Raw genomic sequence first — 24,886 nt, 5'->3', positions numbered from 1 at the left:
ATCTCCATTTCGGAGATCCAGTCCATAATCTCTACAGGATTTGGGCTCCCAGAAAGACTTGGCGGTTTGGCACACAAGAAATTCTTATACATACACCCATCCCTATTTATTTCCCTTTTTGGGTCATTCCTTTCTGCCACTGGGGGTTCTACTTGCCCAACAGTCCCACTGTAGTTGCCTCCCTCTGACTGCCCTTCATTCACTTCGGGCTCTTCCACTTGAATGGACAGTTCTTCACGATTCTGTTGAAGCAACCGCCTGGTCTCCTCCATCTGACAATCCAACATCGTTTGAATCATCATTTGTACACCAGCCATCGTTATTGGCTCGGGTGCAGCAGCTACAACAGGTATTTGTTCAATCACTGGTGGTTGATTCCTGTCTTCATTCACATTTCCAACTCCACTTCTGGTTCTTAACATTTTTGATCTACACACCGAATAAGGTGAATTTAGATCTTCATCCACGGTAGATATTTAAATCATCCTTATCACTCCAAAACGTTTACATGCTAGTTCTAATATCGTAATCATACGCTTAGAATCCTACACACATAAGGTTTCCAGATCCGGTCGGCAACAAACCATAGATCCGAACAAATAATATCATATATGGAAAACATATAACATTTAGCACATAAAAGCATTTTAGGCATCATTCCTAAAATAAACTAGTGCTTGTGTCAATTTAGGTGTACTACCTAACATATTTTAGACACACTCCTCACGATCATTACTTAGCATTCTAAGTTTAAGTCTAGAAATCCTACAAATTCCTAGTTCGCTTAAACTAATGCTCTGATACCAACTGTGACATCCCCAATTTCACGGCCAAAAAAGATTGATTTGTTTATGCTTTGTTTTTAAAATCAGAGTAATCGTTTATAGAAAACAGTTGCGGAATTTGTTCCCAAAACAACATCTGATAAGAATTTATCAAAGCATTTCTTTAAAGAAATGTATTTTCATTAAATAACAAAATCTCAGGATGTCATGTTCCGATACAGACCAAAAGCATAAACAATATAAAATAGACCATACAACAGTTACATATCACAACTGGCCTAATATCAAAAGATCTTGATAAGTCATCCAACTTATGCTCTCGCACCACTACCTATAATACAACAACACTGAGTGGGTCAGGCTTGGGAGCCTGGTGAGCATATAGGGTTTTCAACCCACAATATTATATCTTATATATATATATATATATATATATATATATATATATATATATATATATATATATATATATATATATATATATATATTCAATCATCAAACGATCATTCCAATTACCCATCCCCATTATCTTGCTTACTCTTAACGGTCTACCCTAAGAGTCATCTATTCGTTCACTCCGTAATAGGCACTAAGACAATAGCTGCCAGGATTCTTTATTAGGCACTAAGACAATAGTTGCCAAGGTTCTTTCGTAAAGCACTAATTCCATAGTTGCTATAGTTCATTCAACGGGTACTAAATCCATAGCTACCGGTGTAGGTACTAAGTCCATAGCTACCAACGTTTATCTAACATGTACTAAGTCCGTAGCTATCATCGTCTATCTAACAGTACTAAATCCATAGCTACCAACGTTCGTCTATACGGTACTAAATCCATAGCTACCAAGTTTCATCTATATACAGTACTAAATCCATAGCTATCAAGGCTTATCTTTACAGTACTAAATCCATAGCTACCGAGGTTTATCTTTCATCTCATCCTCAAACTCATCCTTCATCACACACCAACTATTTCGTCTACCCATGTTCTACCGAACATATTTGTAGAGATAAAATACATATATAGTTTAACTCATTTAAAACCTATATAAAACTTCAATTCCATGCCCATCTCAAATAGGCAAATAATATATAAACACATAGCACGTATTTCATAGTAAATACTTTGTATTTATGTGTAAGAAGAAAGTAACTACACACTCACCCAAACATATACTTAATACGTTCAAATAATACTTGTATTATACTCGTGTTTATGAAAGGGACTATACACCCACACATATAAACAACTTTATATTATACACATAGCACGTATTTTATAAAATACTTCATATCTATGTGTAAGATGAAAGTGACCACACACTCACTTGATCAGAAGATGATCGGACAGCACTACGGCTTGCAGAAGTAGTATTCTTCAGTAGATCTGGAAGATCTTCACAAAAATCGGGTTTCTCGCGGGCAGAGCTTCGGCTCGGAAACTCTTTTCTTCTCGGGATCTTTGGCCTTCAGGACTCGCTTCGGGTCTCGGGATGATATTGGGGCTTCAGGGGGGTAAAATAGGGCTTAGAGAGAGTATCGGGAGTGGGAGAGTAAGAGATGAGCAACCAAACTCGGCTGCCCCTTGAATTCTATTTATAGGGAAAATGCTAAACTCACCTCGTGAGTTTTTAATTCTCACCTCGTGAGTTTCTAATATTCACCTCATGAGCTCGATACGTCATTGCGTTCGTCATGGCCACTTGCCCTGGAAGACGTCCATCATCTGCTCACCTCGTGAGCCACTTAATGCTCACCTCGTGAGTTCTGACAATTTTGGGGTTTCGCGCCCCGAACTTTAGAAATTCATAACTTTCTCATACGAACTCCGTTTTCGACGTTCTTTATATCCACGCGTATGTAAAAACAAGATCTACAACTTTCATTTAGACTTCGTTGGCTAATTTTGACTTTAATTTTAATATATTATTAATATATTATTTTTAGTAGGCCGGGACAGGAAAACTCCGTTCAAAATTCATAACTCCTTCATCTGAACTCCGTTTTCGTCTGTCTTTTTATCGTTGGACTACTATTGATGAGATATTCAATTCTCATTTAGAAAGTTTTGGCTAAATATCACTCGACCTCAATCTCGAGTTTCGGGCTGCATACTGCTAATGCTGAAACTTCGAAAAATCATAACTTCCTCATACGAAGTCAGATTTGAACGTTCTTTTTATGCACGCTCTCGATTTAATGAACTCTACGACTTTCATTTAGATCACTAAGGCCAAATATTGCTCTAACGTAAATTCACTATTTACGTCGCGTTGTGTCGTGCTGGTTCTGTCGCGAAACTTCGACAAGTCATAACTTCTTCGTTATAACTCAGATTTCGGCGTTCTTTATATGCACGGAAACCTTGTGACATATACTAAAACTTAGTTAAGATTAATCCTTCTAAATAATCTTCCATAAAAAAGTCATTTTTGATGCTTATCGTCTCTGATTGACTAACCCTGATCTACGGGCGTTACATATATGACTTTAGGACCTTTTCAAATACGTCTTCAAGAATATCATGCTAAAGGTTCAAAGAGACATCCTCGTAGATTCCAATATTCTTGGTTCAACATTTTCCCTAATTGGTTAGAGTATTCTCCAACAACACATGCTTCTTATTGTTTTATTTGTTATATATTTAATGATAAGCCAAGTGTGTGCAATGGTTACGGTGCATTTACTGTTAAAGGATTTGACAATTGGAAAAAAAGTTAATGATGGGAAAAAGTGTGCATTCTTGAAGCACTTAGGTTGTTCACAACATAGAAATGCTATTACATTTGCTGAAAACTTGATGAATCAAGCAACACACATTGAAAATATCATAGTGAAGCAAAATGAAGCACAAATACTGAAGAATCGTTTACGATTAAAAGCTTCAATTGACACAGTTCATTGGTTGACATTCCAAGCTTGTGCTTTACGAGGCCATGATGAAACGCCTAATTCCAAAAATCGAGGTAATTTTCTTCAACTACTAAAACTTCTAGCATCTTATAATGATGAAGTTGCAAATGTTACATTAGAGAATGTTCCTTATAATTCAAAGTATACTTCTGGAGATATTCAAAAAGAAATTCTTAGTATTATTGCAAATAAAGTTCGGAAGCATATTCGTAGTGAAGTCGGGGATTCATACTTTTGTGTCATGGTTGATGAGTCACGAGATGAGTCTAAAAAAGAGCAAATGGCCATAGTTTTGAGATTTGTTGATGCAGAAGGGATCATACAGGAAAGGTTCCTGGATTTGGTTCATGTTAGGGACACCTTATCATTAACCTTGAAAACAAATATGTGGACCCAACTTTTGCACTATCAGTTTGATGTTATTAAAATTTGTGGCCAAGGTTATGATGGTGCTAGTAATATGAGAGGGGAATGGAATGGATTGCAGGCACTTGTTCTTAAGGATTGTCCTTATGCGTATTATGTTCATTGCTTTGCTCACAAATTACAACTAGCATTGGTGGCTGCTTCAAGGGAAATTATTCCTATACACCAATTTTTTACAAGCTTAATTTTTATAATTAATGTAGTTTGTGCTTCTAGTAAACGACATGATGAGTTACAAAAGGCAAAGGCAACTGAGATTGAACATTTATTGGAACTTGGTGAAATCGAATCAGGTAAAGGATTGAATTAAGTGGGACATTAAGAAGAGCTGGTGATACACGTTAGGGTTCTCATTTTCGTTCAATTTGCAGTTTGCTTAACATGTTTGATTGTACTCGTGTTGTTCTCTAAGGAATAATTGATGATGTATCTACTACTTATTCTCAACGCGGAGATGCTGATGCAGCTTACTATTTCCTGAAATCATTTGAGTTTGTTTTTATTCTTCACTTGATGAAAGAAGTAATGTGAAAAACTAATATACTTTCTCAAGCTCTATAAAAGAAATCCCAAGATATTCTTAATGCCATGGAGTTAGTTTCAGCAACAAAGGAGAGTCTAAATGATTTCAGGAACAATGGATGGGATTCTTTATTTGCACAGGTAAAGTTATTTTGTGAGAAAAATCAAGTAGATATGCCGGATGGGAAAGCTCCATATACTTCTACTTGATACCGGCCTCAAAAAAACGATAATCATGTTACTTTTGAACATTTTTATCGAGTAGATTTGTTTACATCTACATTGGACAAACGATTACATGAGTTGAATAATAGATTCAATGATCAAGCGATGGAGTTGTTAAGTCTTAGTTCTACTTTAGTTTCAAAAGAACACCCTAAAGTGATTAACATTGATCATATTTGTCTTCTCGTTGAAAAATATTATCCTAAAGATTTTACGGAGTAAGAGAGAATTCAATTACGATATCAATTGGAGATTTTTAATATCGATATGATAAAGAATCCCAAGCTAAGTGGTGTATCAACTATTGCTGACCTATGTAAGGGTCTTGTAGAAACTCAGAAACGTGAGACATATTATTTGCTTGATAGAGTGGTTCGGTTAATCTTAACACTTCCGGTTTCTACCGCAACAACAGAGAGAGGCTTTTCAGCAATGAAAATATTCAAGAACCGCATTCGCAATAAGATGTCAGATGATTTTCTTGCAAACAACTTGGTGGTTTACATAGAAAGAGAAATTGCTAAAAACATTGATACGAAATCAGTAATTGATGAATTTAAAGACCTTAAAGGTCGTCAGGCTGAGTTGTAATTCTTCTTTTAGGTATTTTTGGTGTTTAGTTGCTGAAAAATAATTTGGTTTTTTTATGTATAAGAACCGTAATTATAGGTATTTTGGTGTTTAATTGCTGGAAAAAATGGTTATTTTATGTGTAAAAACGTTAAATTTAGTTTTCTACTACTTTCGGCCCCCCAAATGAATCGTTCAAGCTCCGCCCCTGATGAAATGATAAAGAAAACCCACTGTCCATAGAACAGACACTTATAGCTCTTACCTTCAGTCACTTGACGCCTCATATCATTCATTGACAGAAGCAAACCAGGAATCACCTCAACAGATCATGGACATGTCGGACGGTCAAGCCAACCCAAGAAGCCACAATTGTTTCTTGTACCCCCACAACACCAAAACCTGCAACCAGGAGTGTCGATCCATGAAGTCATCACAATCGTTGGCTTACCACAACTGCATATCTTCCAAGTATCAGGGGTAGGGGAGAAGAAATGATGGGGTTATTAGTTATTATAGCACAGAGTGAAGTGAATGGTGATGTGATTTACAAAATTACCCCTCTAATTGCCCAACGGTTGCCAATGGATGGAGAAAAAGAGACGAGGTTACATTCAGATGACCAATGGTGTTATCAATACCATTAATAAGGACCATTGGTGTTATTTAGTTAATAGTAGGACCAAAAGTGTTATTTCGTACAAACCATATGGACCAAGACTGTAATTTACTCATGATTTTATCAACCACAACGGTATCAACTTAGAAGGAAGTACTTTTTTGTTGTATGGAAAGAAAATCGAATCAATATCATAACGAATGACCAACAATTCGAAAGAAGTCAAAAAAACACATTGCATTAATGAGAGAAGTATGTAAAAATATAGCCTTGGCGCTCTTATAAATAGACATAGAAATAGATGATCCAACGACTCTTTAACGAAGAAAAAATTATGACTGGTATGCACAGTTAAATGTTATGTCGGAAACGAACAAAACATGAATTCTCACAAGATAAAAAGTGGTGCACCAACAATTATGGAGTTGTATCAAGTGGGGACAATGAATCTATCATAAATATTATTCTGCGAAGAATAAATTAAACATGTGAGTTTATTAGAGTTGTTTTTTATCAACAAAGCATTCTCACAAGTTATAAACTCTGATATGTTCACAATCACTGTGGTTATTCTCTTAAAGCCTGAAAAAATTTAGTTGTTTGATGACATAACACAGATTAATACCTCCCAATGTGATATTTTAATTAATAATTCTAAAATTTAACGTAGTAGATAGGTTTTCTTTTTCTTAAGCAAAAAAGAATAACCTAACAAGAGATCAACAGAACCCCAACAATTTACAAATTCGGTCTATTTAAATCCAAAATGATGAGGGAAGTACGTCAAAGCATAATGATGATCCAAGATAGTTAATGTTATCTAGTAATAAACTGGAGAAACTTGATGGCGTCACATTTGAAAGCCTTTTAAACCAAAGCTCTTGTATATAAAAAAAGAATTACCATTTTCATATAAACTTAAAGTACAAGTACACGTATGACTCCTTCCTGCCTTTTCTACCTTCACTTTGTCTACCCTTACGTAAGGTTAAAAAACATCGAGTGCAGTACGCTGTATCTTTTTTTTTTCTTTTTACAATCATAATATCTTTATGATTTTTTTAATAATTCACAAAGTCACACACGCTCAAATTTATGTACTACTTTCTTCCAATATAAGCTGCCAATTTTGATAAGTCCGGGATCCAAAACGACAATTCAGAAGAACCAGTAACAAACATTAGACTACCAGGAGCCCATTTTATTACCGGGGGGTTGTTTTCGGTGCTCAGCCAACTAGCCACCTGTAAATTACCGTAAAATTAAGTCTCATCAACTGTATGTTTCCAATGTGGACTGAACTCCTTAAATACTAGTGTAACGGGTTTGGGTCTGATTTATATCTCATATGATGCTAGCCTTCTAGACTATTGGCTCTAGGTTAATTGAAGTGAAAGTGCACCAATATTAATATACCATTTTCGTAAGTTTGAAAAACAATTTTAACCATCATGTTGGGTTTAGCTCTTAAAATAACCATTTTACGTATAAATATTCCACAATTTTTGCAAGTGTCGCGGTTTCCCAAGTATTGTTTTTTTTTTTTGGGATTTGTGTGAATAAAATGGTTTTTTATGGGATGAAGTGCTAAAATGACCAAAATAGGTGCTTAGTCTAATGACCATTTTTTGAACATTTATCACAAAATAACCGTCCATTTTAATTATTAAAAAAAAAAAAAAAAAAAAAAAAAAGACTTGCCGAAAATACTTTATGAATGATTCCCACTTCCCGCCACGAAACAAACTTTTTAGCAAAATCCCTTTTTTTTTGTGAAATTCATTTTTCTTTGATGATTTTTTCTGGCGGAAATTACCTTTTTTGCAGATATCTCATTTGTTTGTGAAATTCCTTTTTTTGCTCAATTCTAGTGGTAGACCATTCATGAGGTACTTTCGCAAAAAACAAAAAGTAATTTTGCAAAATCCTTTTTCTTGTAAAATTGATGGTTAGTTTGTGATAATTATTCAAAAGGTGCTCGATCACCTCCCGGTTGGTCATTTTAGTGATTATCCTTTTTTTTTAATATTTACGTTGTATACTCTTGTTAATAAAGATGATGAGTGTCCAAAACCCCCCAATAAACTACTTTTTTGTTTTATCAATTCTGAATTTTATGAAATTCCAGGAGATGGTTTTGCATTAAGTTAGGGCATAAAACCACGGTTTAATCATGGCAACGAGATAACACAGAATCCTGGACTGCAGCAATATGAAGTCTGAATTATACTTTTCCTTTCTAAGCTCAATTTTTTATATTATTATTATTTTCAAATTATGGGAGAGTGTGGAGAGAAGGTGCAATTTTTAAAAGAGTTAGTGAGTCATACTTCTTTGCCACTCCGAATGCTCCAAGCATAGACACTACCATCACCTGAACCTGCAAAACCAACAGTCTGATTAGTCCCTTCGACCTTGTAAAGTACAAGACATAACAAAATAGGTTGTACTGTGTTTGACATACAGTGGAACGGGATTGATGTTAGTAGGACAAAAGTAGCAATTTTTTGTCACACCTAAAAAAAGTGGAACAAGGTGGGGCATGGATTCGTTCTCGGTCTCTCATTTGTACAAAAGACGTAAATACCCTTCTCATCCTCATCATCAAAAATAGCCCTAGAAAACTTGTCTAATCCCGTCCAGTCTAGTCCCATTTAACAAACACAGCCGAAGGCTGTGTTTGTTATACATGGGACATGGGACTGGACGAGACAGTCTTTCTAGTGCTATTTCCGATAATGAGAATGAGAAGGGCATTTACGTCTTTTGCACAAACGAGAGATCGAGAACAAATCCATGTCCAATCTTGTTCCACTTTTTTTGGGTGTGTGACAAAAAATTGCAACTTTTGTCCTTCTAACATCAATCCCAGTACACTACATGTCATGTCAAACACAGTACAACCTGTTTTGCCCTGTCTAGTCCTAATGTAACAAAAGGGATGCTCTTGTAGAACTTCTGAACTACCTGATATAACAAACATTCCCTCGGGACTAAAAGAGGCCTCCAAGGTGGAATCACTTGACACAGGCTTTACATTATACGTGCCCAACTGCACAAAATATAAAAAATCTCATCAGTAAAACATCCACAATAGTTATAACTAGAAAGTGAAATAATCAATAACATTTCGATATAGTAAAGATACTCACAAGTGTGCCACGAAAAGAATCAAGCACATGAATCCGGCCATCTTTAGTTGTCAAAAGCATAAGTCTACCATCATTACTAAATTTCACAACATTTGCATCAGATACATCTCCACCAACAGAGAATATTTCATAAGGACCCTTCAAGAGACAAAAACTTAAGTCAATTACTCATCACTTCAAAATTTTAATTTCACAAAACAAAATACAACTTCCAATTATTAACCTTTTCATAGTTCCGAGAATCAAACATCCTTATAGATCCTCCAAAAGCAACTGCAAATACAAGCCCTTGATCATCATAAGCTGTAGCTGGTCTTCCTTTCACACGTAAAAGTCCCTAAATCCAAATCTTTAATCAGCATCAATCACATACATACATATATACATACATACATGCATATACATTAAGACAACCTGACATTTATCAGCTCTTTGATCCCAAAGAAGAACAGTTCTATCAAGAGAGCCAGATATAAAACATTCTGTTCGAGCACATAAACTAAGAGATACAACCCTGGAAGAAACACCAACACAAAATATTGAGTAATATAATAAAAAAATTACATGAAAATAAAATGGCATACCTGTCATGATGACCTTTAAAGTAGCGCAAATATTTGTTGTCATGCAAGGAAAGAAGGCGTAAAGATTCTGCATTAGCGAATGAAATAAAGATAAATACTAGTAATTAGTAAATTGCACACCTGTAAAAACAATAATGATATAGAAATTATAGATATACTAACCATCCCATCCATTCTTAGAGGAGTATATAACAGTTGTGGGGTGTGAAGTGAAGGAAACTAGGTCAACACCATATTTTTTGCTATTGATTGTCTTTAAACATCTGTGAATGAGAGATTATTCAATGCAAATAAAAGAAACAGAAAATCAAGAAAGTTTATAGACATAAAACATATGACATACGTTGCATTAGATACATCATAGAGGCGAATGGATTCATCATCACTAGCAGTCACCAAATAATTTGATGTCCTGTGAAAATCCATTGAACTTATTCTACCATTCTGCAAGAAATGAAGGTTTTGTTTCAGTGTTTTGCTTAAAAGGACATGAAAAAATGTAGTGCAAGTTTATGACCATAAATGAACTTATGTATCGAGAAAGTGTCATGGAAAACAGAAGCTACATACAACAATCATGATAACAAAAATGAAAACCACATTAAGCACACCTCAAAAGCAATAACCAGTTTCCTATATGAGTCTCAGCATGGCAACAGAAAAAAAGAATATGGAAAACAATGCATATAAACTTCAATTGCAATACAAATTCAGGAGGTTGAAAATGCATTCATTGATATGATTATATTGAACACAGTAATATGATAACACAGTTGCTGATATATGATAATATAGATGAAGATATGGTAGGTGTTTTTGCAATAGAAGTTTGACCCCCCCCCCCCCCCCAAACACACACACACAGACACACAATTTTGTGTGAATTTCAACCACATGTTGCAGATGAAATGAAGCAGGCATTGAGCTATATATAGGTCTCAGTTATGGCATTGATTACGAATTGTAAATTAGTAAGGGCTCCAATCTCAACGCTATAATACTACATTCGTCGGAAAAGGCAAATTGCGTGAATTAACCATAGTTTTTTAGTTAGAAATGAAATCTATAGGGAGAGAGGTGTACATAATCACGGAAGGCCATGCCTACTTCCATGCTCTGAATGATTTCTTCTGTGAGCTCCAATGATACCTTGTCTTCTCCATCTGTTTGTCCACCTACACACAATACGAAGACGATCATACAACCCATTCCATCATCATTTCATCAACTAGACACTACTATCATGTTCAAGTTCAAACAAATTCGATTAAATTACTCACCTGCCATGGACAAGCTTCTTATGGAAAAGCGATCGGAATACCTCTATTCTCGACCTGAATTTTTCTCAAAACATATAACGACGTCTTCAATTTTCGAAAACGAGGGCATTAGACGGAACAAGGGTTTTATCCGCCGGATTCCACCGTGTCGCCGTCGTTTGACGTCTCCTCCGTGGTTTGGAAAAAGTAGATGGGTCAAGTCGATAGCTTCATTTCTTGATTCAGATAGTTAAGGCTTCAGCCCATGTAAAATGTAGCCCAATAAGGTCTAAGAATTCACACTCTGTATAATGACCATAAGTGTGACTATTTTTATTGTTATTGACAACAAGATAATAAATGCATGTAAAATTTCTAGCAATGGTATTATATTAATTTTCATAAATTTCCAATACATTACAAAATGGGAATTGACATAGAACTCAAAGAGAATGAAAGAAAACATTCTGGTTGATTGGTTTGATTCGTCTCATTTTCGATTTTGTTTTGTAAATCCCAACATTTTTTATACGAGACATACATATGATAGAAAACAAACCAAACCAAATCGATATTTCAAGTTGAAGTAACAAACTTGGGTGGAAAATCTTAATTTGACAACTTTCTTCTTGATCACCCTCTTTTGGAGAAAATCCCACTAAGTAATGGAATTAGGGTTTTCTTTTTTGCTTTCTTGGTCTTGAAGGAGGAAGGATTTATCTCTTGCATTTTTGGCACTTCAACAATCACTTTGGTTGGTGGAGAATCATCAAACTTAACCAAATTGTTTTGTTTGGATTCAAACAAATGTTGATCATCATGTGGTTCGTTTTTGACATTTGTTAGTGGTTTCATAGGAGTTGGTATTGGGTTTTCCATGAATTTGATTTCTTCTGTTTCAAGGTTAATGGGTGTTTGATAATTTGGATTGGATCCTCTTGTTGACTTTAGTTGGTCGAGTTCTGATTTTGTCTCTTCAAGTTGTTGTTTAAGCGATGTAAGATAACAAGTCATTAAATTTGCCTCGTCTTTTGCCTTTTCTAAGGTTTGTTTTACTTCTCCGAGTCCGACTTTTGTTCGTTGTTGGTTGTTTTCCCTTTCTACACTTTCCATCTATAAAAAAAATTATTATTCACAGCAATTATAACTTCCCAATTCAATGAATCATATAATGATCTGGCCAAGATACATTCCTAATTCAAGTAAAATAAGTTTTGTACTATAAAAACAATTACATATCCAAGGATTAATTGTAATTACAGGTTTGCAAGTTACAATGTCAACCATTTTTTACTTGTTAACTTAACCTTTGGCAGATCAAGAAAATGATTTTATACAAGTCTTGTATTTATATTACACCCATATTTGTTTAAAAATGATATATAAAATGTCGACCTTTTGCTATTATGCAATAGTGAGCACAAAATAATCAAATAAAGTAAAATGACAAAAGATGTTTTTGAAGTACTTCAACAAATTACGTAGTTTAAGAAACATAATGCACAATTAGAATAAAAATACGAGAAAAAAAAAACATATTTTTTTAATTTAGGGAACAAGAGTACCTCTTTGAGTTTGTGGGCGTAAACCTCGCCGACTAAAACCTTTTCTCCAAACAAAGAAACAGCCTCTTTTACTGAATTGAATGGTTTTCGTGTATCAATTTCCACCCTCCCTCTCACCACTAATCCCTCCTTCATGTCCATCTTCTGAAACTCAAGTTTTAGTGTTGTATAAACCTTAAAACAACATGCATGCAAAACACACAATACAAGATGTTTCATAAAATCAATGAGATAGTGAGAGACTTATAAGAGAGAAAAAAGATTAAATTAACTATGAGCATTTCTTGGCTTCCACTACACTAGAATTCTGTTAATTGAAGTTGATGTTTTTGTTTTTGGTTGTTGCACCATCTTATTCTTACTAATCATTTATATAATAATGTGATATAACTAAAATGTAACACATTTGAAAGGGAAATCAGACCCCCCTAATCTGTCCACCAGCTTGGTCCTTGGTCATTTATTTTTAATAATAATTATTATATGATACTTTTATATTAAAATAATCATCAGCGATAAAGTATATTGAAATAATTATTAATAAGAAATTATATTAAAATAATCGAAATAATAGTATATTTTATTTTAATTTTCTGGATTTCAGTTTTTAGCATAAGATTTTTTATTTGTAATACAACGTGTGTTTTTATAGATACTCAACATGGTATATTGCACAACGATAATGAAATGTAAATAGATTTTTATAGGGAAAAATAATACAATACATTATCATTATAAACAAAAATAAAAATATATATTAAATAGTCTATATTTGTTGCAAAATGAGCATATATAGTTATTTATAGCATTTCTAATAGGAACTTTTAATATCTTATTATGTTATAAACTAGTATATTATAACAAATCAAAATAACATAAAAAAAAAGTATTACATTCCTAATGTATTGTTAAATTTTTTAATTCAAATTAATTTCCAAATTTTATTATTCCTTAATGGAAAATTAAAAATTTAAGCTCTTTAAAATATGAGATTTATATCAAATGAAATAATAATAATAATAATAATAATAATAATAAATACTAAGAAAATGACATGTTATGCTTAAAAATTTGACATTTAACATATTTAGGTTTCATGATAGATAGATTATTGTTAACTTTTTATATTAATTAATTATTACCATTTGTATGGTTGTAAATAAACCAAACATTTGATGAACCATTAGACAAAACGTTTGTTTATGTTTGTTTGTTATATAAACAAACAAACATGAACATGACTTTTTGTTTGTTTCGTTAAACAAACAAACATAAACAATGTTCTCGTTCGTTCAGTTATGTCCGTAAACGTTCGTTTATATTTGTTTGTAAACGTTCATTTACTTTTGTTCGAGAATATATTTGGATTAAGATCATATTTCATCTTTATATTTGAGGTCTTTCATTATTTTGGATGTTTTGTATTCTAGGATTTACATATAACTCTTTTAATTATGTATGATTACATGTTTGAATATTTATGTTATTTGTGTTTGTTTATGCTTGTTTGTTTATATTTGTTTGACATCTTAATAAACAAACATAAACAGTATAATTTTTAAACAAACAAATACAAACAAGAAAATATGTTTGTTTATTGTTCGTGTTCGTTTGTTAGTTCGGTTAAATTTAAACAAACAACAAGAAAAAGTTTTGTTTGTGTTCGTTTGGTTTGTTTACATCCCTAACCATTTGAACTTGTATTTATCGATGATAGTTTGAAGAGGAAAGCAATGGAGAATCAAGCATCGGGTTAAAGAGGATGTTCGAAGGGAGTCTGAAAGGCATTAAAAAACATTCTTTCAATAAGGCGAAATCATGACACATGTATGATAAAAAATGATGAAGAAAGAGCAATGATCACCCTCGAGAGAGTCGAAAGAAATATAACTTTGAAAATCCATATAATGGTGCTCGGGTTGGTAAGCCCCATAATTGGTGCCCAAATGTGTGAACCTCCATAGAATGGTGCTTAAGGTGTTATACCCAATGATTGGTGGATAAAGGTATAAACCTCCATATAATTGTTCTTAGGGTGTTATTCTATATGATTGGTGCCTAAAGGTGTAGATCTCCATAAAATTATGATCGGGGTGTTATTCCTTATGATTGGTTCCTAGTGGCATGGAGTTCCTTAAAATGGTGTTTGGAGTGTTATCCCCCATGATTGGTGCCTAGAGGTGTGAACCTCCATAAAATGGTGTATGGGTGTGTACTCCCCAATTGTTTACACTACATGGAAATCTTATGTGTTGCTGATGTTAGGAGAGATATAGGCCGCTGGGAGTAAGGATGACTTCAATGCCAAGAAAAACAGTGAAGATATCCAAGATATTTGATAGAGAAACGAGTGGCACGTGTAGTAAGGAAGTGGGTGAGAAAGGCAAGATTATTGCTAGTGATAACTGTTGGGTTTTGGTCCTAAGAACATCCTATGTGCTTATACAAACCCTAATGCTTGGATCTAGGTTTCTCTATTGTACATGCAAGTTATCCAAGACTATAAACCCTAATTCTAGCATTCAAGTAATCATATTAACATGAGAATAGGTTTAAGATGTTACCTTGATTGTTATATAGCAATAACGATCTCAAATCTCCTTGTATTGACTTTAGAAAGCTTAGAGTCACAAATGTCACTCGTCTAATGGTTCACAAACACCATAAGCAAGAGGATGAAGAGGAGAGAGGATGGAGGCTGCCCAAAAACGTCTACAAACCCTAGAGAAGTCTTGTCCACGTTTTTGGGTCATAAGGGATCCATATATATAGGAGGCAATTAGGGTCATCTAACAAGGAAACCCTAATTGGATGCTTAAGCCCTAAGCAACCCATGGACTCCTTTAATTAGGGCCTTGGACGATTTCCTTATGGGCTTCCCATAGAATTCGTCCACTCCTTAATTTAAGGCAATCCATGGCCCAAATTGCAATTATCTTATAATTACAATTCCAGTCCCTTAATTTTAATTAATCTCTTTTAGTCACAAAACTAATTACCAATTAATTATTGACTAATATTAATTAAACAATATGATTTCTCCTTTAATATATTATTCCCATAATATATTAATAAATCATATTTAATCATTTCTCTCCATAATTCATCCTATCAAGTTGCTTTGGTGAAGGCAACCCAAAAGGACCATGCACCATCGGGTCAAGTACATACCAAAATAGTTATGGACTTAGAAACTAATCCAACAGTCTCCCACTTGGATAAGTCTAATAACTATTCTGCGTATGACTTCAAATCCTGATCTGCAATCGTAGCTTTCCAAAGCCGCTGTCAACTCTGATCCTATCAGATACGCGTGTCCTTAGATAAGGGATCATATATTCCTCCATTCTAGATATCATATGAGACATGATTTCAAATCATTCTCTTTGTATTATATCTCGACTTCCGATTTATGACGACTGACTAATTGAACAAATCAAATTAGCCCTAGCCCGGCCGAGCATTTACGTTTGTCATCACTAAATCATCGAGGGGGCTCAAAGATATCGCTTTTATCCTACCTTGGATAAAAGGAACGGATAAACTTTGATACAATGCTTGCTTGCACTTACTCACCGAATCACACACAACAATACGTTTTATAACACCAAGTTACTAGTGTGTTTACATATTATCAATGTGTAACCGATTTGCAAGATACAACTCACACATCTCGGTTTTAAGAATATAAGATGTTATCGTCTCGCCAATCACTCGTGATACAATTCATGGAGTGATCCAAGTGAGCGTGGGTTTGATCCAATACTCAAATCATATTCATAAGCACTCATGAACATTGCAGCAAACATTTGCTTATGTCTAATACTCTTTTAGACAATCCACACACCAATTCACGACAGTCTTCTTTCATGTCTACTTCCAACATATGAACGACTGTGGCCCGTTCGAATAATTCAATTATTCTTAATAAATTCAATTATTCTGGAAGTCAAAACATGCAAATGTGAAACACAAGAATAATATTAATCCCATATGGCCTCAAACCTTTGAGTATAAATAAAACTCTTTTTATTTATCACCATATCGATTACTCATTATTTGTCATTTCGGGTAATCAACTTCTTACTTGAATTATTACACTTGTCCCATGCTCTTAGCATGCACACAATGTTTACCTATGGTTCTTACTTTTGTGAAATAGATCAAATTGAACACATTTCCAATCATTCTTATTTCACAACTCCAAATCTTTTTTCATAAGTGTGAGAATATCAAATTCTTGTTACTTATAATATATGATAGATTCTAACATTCTATGCAATGATCCTTTCGTAATGTCACTGCACCAAAGTCACAAAGACTATTGCCAATGATATTACAAAGTCCTCTATCGGACATTGTTACAAGACAATTCCTTAGATGTGATGTCTCTCACTCAAAGTACATTCCTTTGAACATCCTTTTGCATAAAAGTTTCTAATCTAGACATAGATTTTCAATATTCAATTCCCAATATGGACACGCTTCCATATTTTCCATATGACAACTCATTCTTAATAGAATCTTATCTATTCGTAAAGATGTCGATATGGTCCATCCAATATGGAAACATTTCCATAATTTCCATATGACAACTCATTCTTAATAGAATCTTTTCTATTAATAATAATGTCAATATGGTCCATTCAATACCATGCTTCCAACTACTCACAAGCAACGAATCCTCGTCGAACTTTGGATTGTCCTTTGATAGTTGTTTAATTATTTTAGTCAAAACCGATTCTAGTCTTTTTTCCCTCTAAATGCGCTAGACATTTGGAAAATTTTAGAATGGTCAAATATTAAAGCATTTGCAATCGATCCTATACCCGAAGCGTATGAGACACGACGCATAATGTTTTATTTGTTATGTTCTCAAAATTCGAATTGTGAAGAGGAATGCCGTAATCATAATCGGAATTTTAAGAACACACTATGTACCCTTGACTAAATTTATTAACATTTCTCAACCTAATCCTTTAGATTTGAAATGAAGCATAATATTTTCTCCCTTAATTATAGCAAAACAACTTTACAACCCTAACGACTTTGCAAGGTATAACTCTTGTTTTCTATAATTAATATTGCCAACTTGCAATACGTGCCTTAATAATCATACAATCATAACATTTATGCTCCCACTATCATGATGATTATTATAAAACATAACACTTATGCTCCCACTAGCTTTGACATGTATTCAGAAACAGCTTAACTTTCAGAAAAACAATGTTTATTGAATTTCTTAAGTTCATGTTTCTAATACTTAGTGCTTTGATAATCTTTTATCAAGGCTTAGTGAACTTATACACCTTTGCCTTAGATAGTTCATATGTGTGTCTAAACAATTAAGACTAATTGCCAAACCTCACAATTCAAATCATGGAAAGGGATACCGTAACCATAATCGAATTCGAGAATGCAATTTTACAATCACTATCTTCTTAAAATCTTTCTTAGTGAAAGCATTTCTTCACAATCATTTTCATGAAGGATGAAATCTTATGACACTTAGATTTAAACGGTGTATTTGTTCCTATCCGTGTGAATTTGTCAAAAGCAAAGTTTACGACAAATTCAAACTCATATGGATCGAACTTTCTTAATCTCGATTTCTTGCCTTATGGTAGCACAGCTGCCCACCATGTCTTCCAAGTAGTTAAGCAGCTCACCTTTTCTTATCAATGTACTTTCCATTGATCAAGGTCCCTGCCTTTTATGCATTCAAATGAGAACTCACATGACTCACATGCATAATTAACTTGATTGGATTGGCACGGAAACAAAATAATGTCAACACGATAGGTTGTAAACCTCAACTCGTGTGCTAGTGATGATCGATAAGGATTATTTTATTTGTTCTTGAAACCTTTCAAGACCATTAAGACTCCCACTTACTCCTTGACATATAAGATTCTCTTGTCAATAACCATTTCTTGACAAACAAATATTCAAGAGTTAGTGTAGTTTTTATCAAAACACTTCATAAATTAGTTCGATTTGGTCTTTGTCTTATCCAAGACATTACAACTTTCCACATTTTGATGAATGTTATAAACCTTTCTAATTCTTATCACTCAATGTCACAATATTAACTCTAAGACTTGTTTTGGAACGAAGTATGATTGACTTCTTGATTTAACCATTTCTTCAATTCTTGATTCCTCTTCTTAAACATACAATTGTACTAATACTCACTTAGAGGATCAATTGAGATATGGTTCTTAATCATTAAGACCTATCATAAAGCATAAAAGGTACTATCCCTTATTCTTAGAATGGAGAAACTTTTATCTTTCTGCCTACTTGATTTTTCTTACTCGTTCTGCTATTGATTTAAAGTTTTTCAATCAATTCATAATTACAATTAATCTTGTAAGTATAATCATATTTACTAAACCTTTAGTAAATCATGACGAATATCATTGTTACTCTTATGGTGGACTTGATCAACACGCAACTTTGTGTGCTCGATCTCCTAGTCCTTCACTTGACACTTTGTCAATGAATTAGTCTAATTTCCAAATATGAAATTTCTCATTCATCGTGCAACCAAGTTGCATGATTCTAAGTTTCTGTCCAATTGAAACTTGGGCGATGAGAAACTCTCCTTATTTGGTAAATTCTCGACATTTCCACAAATAATATAATTAAGAATCAAATCCATTATTGCTAATAATAGAAACATTCAAACATCAATTTTTCATATACGCCATTGCAAGGATAAATAAATAATATAAAATCAAAATTTATTTTATTGCGGAAAAATTTGTCCTTACAATGCAATTCATTGAAAAACTATGCTAATACATCTTTCTTAGCAATCTAATTCTAACTCTAAGTAGCAGCTCGAGAATCTAATCTTCAAGTAATGCGATCGAAATCCATTCCTTCACGGTTAGATTCTGCTCACTTCTTCCTTTAAGCTTCCTCTCTCTTTTTTTGATCCTACAAAACATCAATTGTAATCTTATCACATTGTGTATTAAGAATCTAGAATAGGAGCTTAAAAAAGTTAGTCAATGGATCTCTTAGGTAAATAGGGCAGCTTCGTCTCTAATGCCCCTTCTCTTGGCAATAAAAGCAAATTGACTCTTTTGGAACAGGACATGGAACCAGTTCAGACATTGCCTTTCTCTTATGATCAAACTTTTCGATCATAGCATGTCTTTCTTTGCCATTGTCTATATCCATAGAGGTCTTGAAGGCAGATTCAACAATTAACTTTGCTTTTCTATTACGCCAAACCATTGCTGATTCAGCAGCAATAAGCATATAGGTGAGATCTATAAGGGTCACGTCGTGGTTCATCATATAGTACTCTCTTACGAACTCACTATACGAGTTAGGAAGTGACTGAAGAACCCAGTCAACATCCATCTCCTCACAGACAATGGATCCCAACATTCTTAACCTATCAATGGGTGACTTCATCCCTAGGACGTGTGCACACACCGACTTTCCTTCTCCATTTCGTCTTTTTGTTCTCATTTAACATATAATAATAGTAAAATACTTCTATCTATTTATGTTTACTTGCCAAAAGGGCTTGAGTGAGCTTGAACTTTTCAAGCCTTCGAACTTGTGGGTTAGGGAGAATAATTGGAGGAGGTGGAGGAAGAGAAGCATGATCTCTTGTTCCTCGATCAAATCGTGGAATATCATCTTCATGCGGAATGTTTGTTCCACGAGATTTGGGAAGACCATAGTTGTCATACTTTGACATCTACAAAACGGGAGAAAACAAATTCAAGTTAGTTGATTGATTGAGTCCTTAATAAATCACCCAAATGAGATATTAAGGCTAGGACCCAACACAATACGCTACAACCTAGAAAAGGGATGTCGTAATCTAGTTGCAGAATATTTGAAGGTAAGTGAATGACGATTCACTAATTTCCACCATGAAAAACGAAAAATAAATTTTAATTTTTAAATCTATGAAAACTCCTAGATCCTTTGAGATTCATTGAACTTTTCAATGGCATGTTTAAATCTCGATATGTCCCTCTAGTTTGTGACTGGGATGCCGAGGATCACAAAGCGGGTGTGAGTAACCATGCAAACTTACATGGTGCCCTCACATGTTACAGTCACCTATTCGATGTGCCGATAAACCACACACGCTCCACCGAACTATTACAAACATTGAGTCACCCTTTGCTACCTTTGCTTAGAACCATTTAGTGTGCCGGTTAACCACACATGCTCCACTAACGTCTTCGCAAGGGCACAAAGTGTAATTTCATGGAATTGCATCAATTCACTTTTGCCTAAGTAACTAAGATTGGGAATTTGTAAAACATTTAGTTACTTTTGTACTTCATTATACTTATAATGGAAGGTTTTGTCCTATCCTACCTGTTCGGCTAACGACCCTCCACTAGTCAAGAGTGTAGTGGGTAAGAGTAGATACCCATTCAATCGCCATTTTATAGGCAATTTCCTTAAACACCACTTATAGACCAGCTTCGTGAATGAGGTCTACTAACGGTAAGACTGACTTTTACTCATACATATATATAATGTTAGACTTTTAATGTTATATATAGTATAGGGTGTATTTTACACTTTTAAAATACTAGGATGTCAAATTTAACAATTATACTTTTAATTCAATTAAATTGTAAACCTAAACTTTTATGGATTTATTAAACCTCTTTTAATTATACACCTTAATTAATTAATAAAACCATAAGGGTGTGATTTGAACTTTTCAAAACAATACTAGGGTTTTAGAATTTAACATTCCTAAATTAAACCTTTTAATCAACTTTGAAATTCCAAAACTTGAGGGCAAGTTTTGAAACATTTCAAAACATTTAGGTTTAGAATTTAAATATACATCAAAATTAAACTTTTAATCAAAATTTAAATTCCAAAACTTGAGGGCAAGTTTTGAAACCTTTTCAAAACATTAGGGTTTCAACTATTTAAATTTCAAAACTAAACTTTTGAGTTTAAATTTAAACTATAAAACCTAAAGGAGAAAAATTGAAACTTTTCATAACACAAAGATCAACTAACAAATAATATAAATTAAACAATTAATTTCATCATTATCTATATTTGACCTAAATTTCAATTTCTTGCAAAATAAGTTACCCAATTAATACAAATAATCCAATCTTTATCATATAAGGAAGTTATTATCTAATCAATTGGTAATTATCTTGTGTTTTGGCAAGGATATTCTTTAAGAAACAATAAAATTCGTATTTTATAGGTTTGAAACGAATATGGTAATTATCCTTAAGCAAAACAACAACAAAATCCGAAATTTCCTCTGTCTGACGCTCCGACTCGCCGAGTCACACTTTGGAACTCGCCGAGTCAGGTCGAACAGTAAGTCAGAATTTGATTTTCAGCTACATAATGCATCAATACAATAGAAACCAATCAAGGCTCTGATACCACTGATGGGTTTTGGCTATAAGAACATCCTATGTGCTCATACAAACCCTAATGCTTGGATCTAGGTTTCTCTATTGTACATGCAATTTATCCAAGACTATAAACCCTAGATCTAGCATATGATAATCAATATAACATATAATTAGGGTTTAGATCATACCTTGATTGTTATGTAGCAATAACAATCTCAAATCCTCCTTGTATTGACTTTAGAAAGCTTAGAGTCACAAATGTCACTCCTCTAATGGTTCACAAACACCAAGAGAAAAAGGATGAAGAGGAGAAGAGAAGGAGGCTCTCAAAAACGTGTGGAAACCCTAGACCATTAGTTCACCACGTTTTTGAACATAAGGGTTCTATATATAGTGAGGCTATTAGGGTTATCAAACAAGGAAACCCTAATTTGGATGCTTAAGCCCTAAGCAACCCATGGACTCCTTTCCTTAAAGGCCTTGGACGATTTCCAATGGGTTTCCCCATAGAATTCGTCCAACCTTATAATATAAGGCAATCCATAGCCTAATTGCAATTATCTTATAATTACAATTCCAGTCCCTTAAGTTTAATTAATCTCTTTTAGCCACAAACTTAATTCTTATTAATTCTTGACTAATATTAATTAAAAAAATATGATTTCTCCTTTAGTATATTATTCTCATGATATATTAATAAATCATATTTAATCCTTTCTCTCCATAATTCATCCTATCAAGTTGCTTTGGTGAAGGCAACCCAAAAGGACCATGCACCATCGGGTCAAGTACATACCAAAATAGTTATGGACTTAGACACTAATCCAACAGTAAATGTGCGTCGTCTATAGACGACGCGCAAAAGCGTGTCGCCTCTCATTATGATAGGGCCTTCCTTTACATGCATTTGCTCGTCGTCTGAGCGTTTTACGACACGCATTGCGCGTTGTAAAAGGCTGTTTTTCTAGTAGTTCTCGTCGAGTCCATCCGATAGCATTTGCCACTATAAGAGATAATGACTTGACATGGATATTCCACCATGTCATAGCTCGGTCCACGAAGGTGCAGGCGGCAAATTTTACCTTGCTCCCTTCCAGACAGAAGCAGATCTCAAAGATCGACTCTGTTTTCTTAAACCTTTGTGAGAGGGCAATGATTCCGCTAGTTCCATTAAAGGCCATGGGTTTGCAGCCGGTGAAGTCTTTATACGAGCACTCCCTAACATGTACTGGAGCATCGCCCTGAGCAGACTGGGCAGCTGCAACACCACCACTAGTTCCGCTATTGTTGAATTGCGCTAAGGCCGCCGTAATAGTCGCAGATACTGCCGCTTGGAGGGCTGCAGAATCATATTGTGGAGGAGATGGTGGTTGACTTGAAGTTATTGGAATAATACGCCTCGTTGATCGATGAGGAGGCATCTTGTAGATATAAGATCACAAAGATGAAGATATTGATAATAATTTAATAGAGAGAATGATGAGAGTGACTCATGGACTAACTCTCCATAGCCCAACAACACAATGAAAGTATGATTGAATGTAGATCTAGTACTTGGAAAGATGAAAGCACTTGGATATTAATTTCTATGAGATTAGATATTTGTGAATAATATTGGTATAACAGATGTAGCAAGTTCGGGAAAAATGACCTAGGAGTAGGTCCTACAGCACACCAAGATAGGAAAATTTTGACAGAACTAAGACCTAACAAGACTTAACAAGTTCAAAGTCTTATCATAGATAGGAAACTAAAACTAGAGTTTTTACATCGAATTAAGTTATATCCAAAAGATAAAGTTGAGTAGGCTCTATCTACGACGAGAACCACTGGAATGAGTCCTTGATTCTGACAGACGGCGCTCCATGTCTCTCATGCGCCTTTCATACGTTGCTTGACGAGCTCGAAGTTCCCTGACTGCAGCTTGGGTTGCAGTAAGATCTCTCTGCAGGGCCGTATTCTAGTTCTGAGTCCTTTCATAAGAAGACTCTAGATGGAGAATGCGTATGGTATTGACTCCTGCATCGGCATCAACTTCCATGATTCGGTTGATGGCCACTCTACCCTGCTCATCATTACAAGCAATCCTGCGGACCAGAATAGGCAGGACTCTGTTCGCTGAGCCTCCCCCGCTCAAGTTATAGAAGCTTCGATCCCCGTTGTAAGGTAAGGGTTGACCCTGTTCTTGGCTCCATCTGTTCAAGTTTGTTGCCTACAGAGGTGTGGGGCCTTAAAATGTTGGACGGGGGTTAGGGTTCGGGATTTAAACCACTGGGGGTAGGTTATTGACTTCGGGTTCGGAGTCAGAATCCTCCGAAAAGTTCTCTGCAAAGTCATCATCCAAAGGGATTGGATGATTTTCTTCTGGCTCTGCATCGAGCCATCCTCCGTTACCTTGGTTGGGAAAGTACGAGTCGCCGTGGGGATGGAATCCAACCATTTTATCTACGCGGGAATAGGGATAAAAGAAATAATTAATAGACATACTAATTAAGGTATTTATAGGATGATCTTTATCAGTTACTTCAATACTTGCATCGTGCATACCAGTCACATGAAATCAAAAAAGGATAGACCTTCGAATAAGTGACCCTAACTCCAAATCCACAACCAAAAAAGGAACATGAAATAAAGCAAAGATCACAGATTCTAAGTCTATGACACCTTAATCACATATAACCTTAGCGTATCCACCAAGCAACTATTGACCTACAAATAAAAACCTTTAGTTCTCAAATAAGAATTATAGTAACACAAAATACTCCTATAGTATTTTAAGTTTATGTTATGTTCTAGTGTTTTCATTGTAGTAGTGTTGGTAAGTTTTTAGACTTGTTGCAACATCACAACCATTCCTAGGCACATGCTAATCACTTCT

At 34.5% G+C, this 24,886-nt stretch overlaps 3 protein-coding genes across 3 annotated transcripts; 1 reads left to right on the top strand and 2 right to left on the bottom strand.

Annotated features, from left to right (window-relative positions):
- Nucleotides 1–3,455: 3,455 nt before the first annotated feature.
- On the top strand, nt 3,456–5,464 carry LOC111913375 (uncharacterized). The gene is made up of 4 exons (XM_023909094.1): nt 3,456–4,419; nt 4,539–4,648; nt 4,691–4,789; nt 5,150–5,464. Exons 1-4 carry the CDS (start codon nt 3,456–3,458, stop codon nt 5,462–5,464), a joined length of 1,488 nt encoding a protein of 495 aa, XP_023764862.1.
- Nucleotides 5,465–6,927: 1,463 nt separating this feature from the next.
- LOC111913355 (protein ANTHESIS POMOTING FACTOR 1) lies at nt 6,928–11,284 on the bottom strand. The gene is made up of 11 exons (XM_023909077.3): nt 11,079–11,284; nt 10,882–10,973; nt 10,142–10,242; nt 9,961–10,061; nt 9,799–9,865; nt 9,629–9,728; nt 9,438–9,551; nt 9,215–9,352; nt 9,030–9,114; nt 8,393–8,442; nt 6,928–7,306 (listed from the first exon to the last, which is right to left on the bottom strand). The coding sequence occupies exons 1-11, from the start codon at nt 11,083–11,085 to the stop codon at nt 7,163–7,165; spliced, it is 999 nt and encodes a 332-aa protein (XP_023764845.1). The 5' UTR covers nt 11,086–11,284; the 3' UTR covers nt 6,928–7,162.
- Nucleotides 11,285–11,418: 134 nt separating this feature from the next.
- On the bottom strand, nt 11,419–12,842 carry LOC111913356 (WEB family protein At1g75720). Its single transcript, XM_023909078.2, has 2 exons — nt 12,623–12,842; nt 11,419–12,170 (listed from the first exon to the last, which is right to left on the bottom strand). The coding sequence occupies exons 1-2, from the start codon at nt 12,839–12,841 to the stop codon at nt 11,691–11,693; spliced, it is 699 nt and encodes a 232-aa protein (XP_023764846.2). The 5' UTR covers nt 12,842; the 3' UTR covers nt 11,419–11,690.
- Between the last annotated feature and the right edge of the window lie 12,044 nt (nt 12,843–24,886).

The sequence above is a fragment of the Lactuca sativa genome, chromosome 2, assembly GCF_002870075.4.
Source record: "Lactuca sativa cultivar Salinas chromosome 2, Lsat_Salinas_v11, whole genome shotgun sequence".
NCBI lineage: Eukaryota > Viridiplantae > Streptophyta > Magnoliopsida > Asterales > Asteraceae > Lactuca > Lactuca sativa.
The sequence above is the reverse complement of the archived record's forward strand: the minus strand, read 5'-3'. Positions and strand labels throughout refer to the sequence as shown.

Excerpts from the sequence above, each read along its gene's own strand:
- LOC111913375 (XM_023909094.1), top strand. The coding sequence starts at position 3,456 with ATGGTTACGGTGCATTTACTGTTAAAGGATTTGACAATTGGAAAAAAA. Across the intron at positions 4,649-4,690 it reads TTCTTCACTTGATGAAAGAA|AAATCCCAAGATATTCTTAA; the intron begins GTAATGTGAAAA and ends GCTCTATAAAAG. Across the intron at positions 4,790-5,149 it reads GGGATTCTTTATTTGCACAG|AATCCCAAGCTAAGTGGTGT; the intron begins GTAAAGTTATTT and ends GATATGATAAAG.
- LOC111913355 (XM_023909077.3), bottom strand. Across the intron at positions 9,866-9,960 it reads CTCTAAGAATGGATGGGATG|AATCTTTACGCCTTCTTTCC; the intron begins GTTAGTATATCT and ends TCGCTAATGCAG. Across the intron at positions 8,443-9,029 it reads GGGAATGTTTGTTATATCAG|GTTCAGGTGATGGTAGTGTC; the intron begins GTAGTTCAGAAG and ends TTGGTTTTGCAG.
- LOC111913356 (XM_023909078.2), bottom strand. The coding sequence starts at position 12,841 with ATGAAACATCTTGTATTGTGTGTTTTGCATGCATGTTGTTTTAAGGTT. Across the intron at positions 12,171-12,622 it reads ACGCCCACAAACTCAAAGAG|ATGGAAAGTGTAGAAAGGGA; the intron begins GTACTCTTGTTC and ends TTTTTTTTATAG.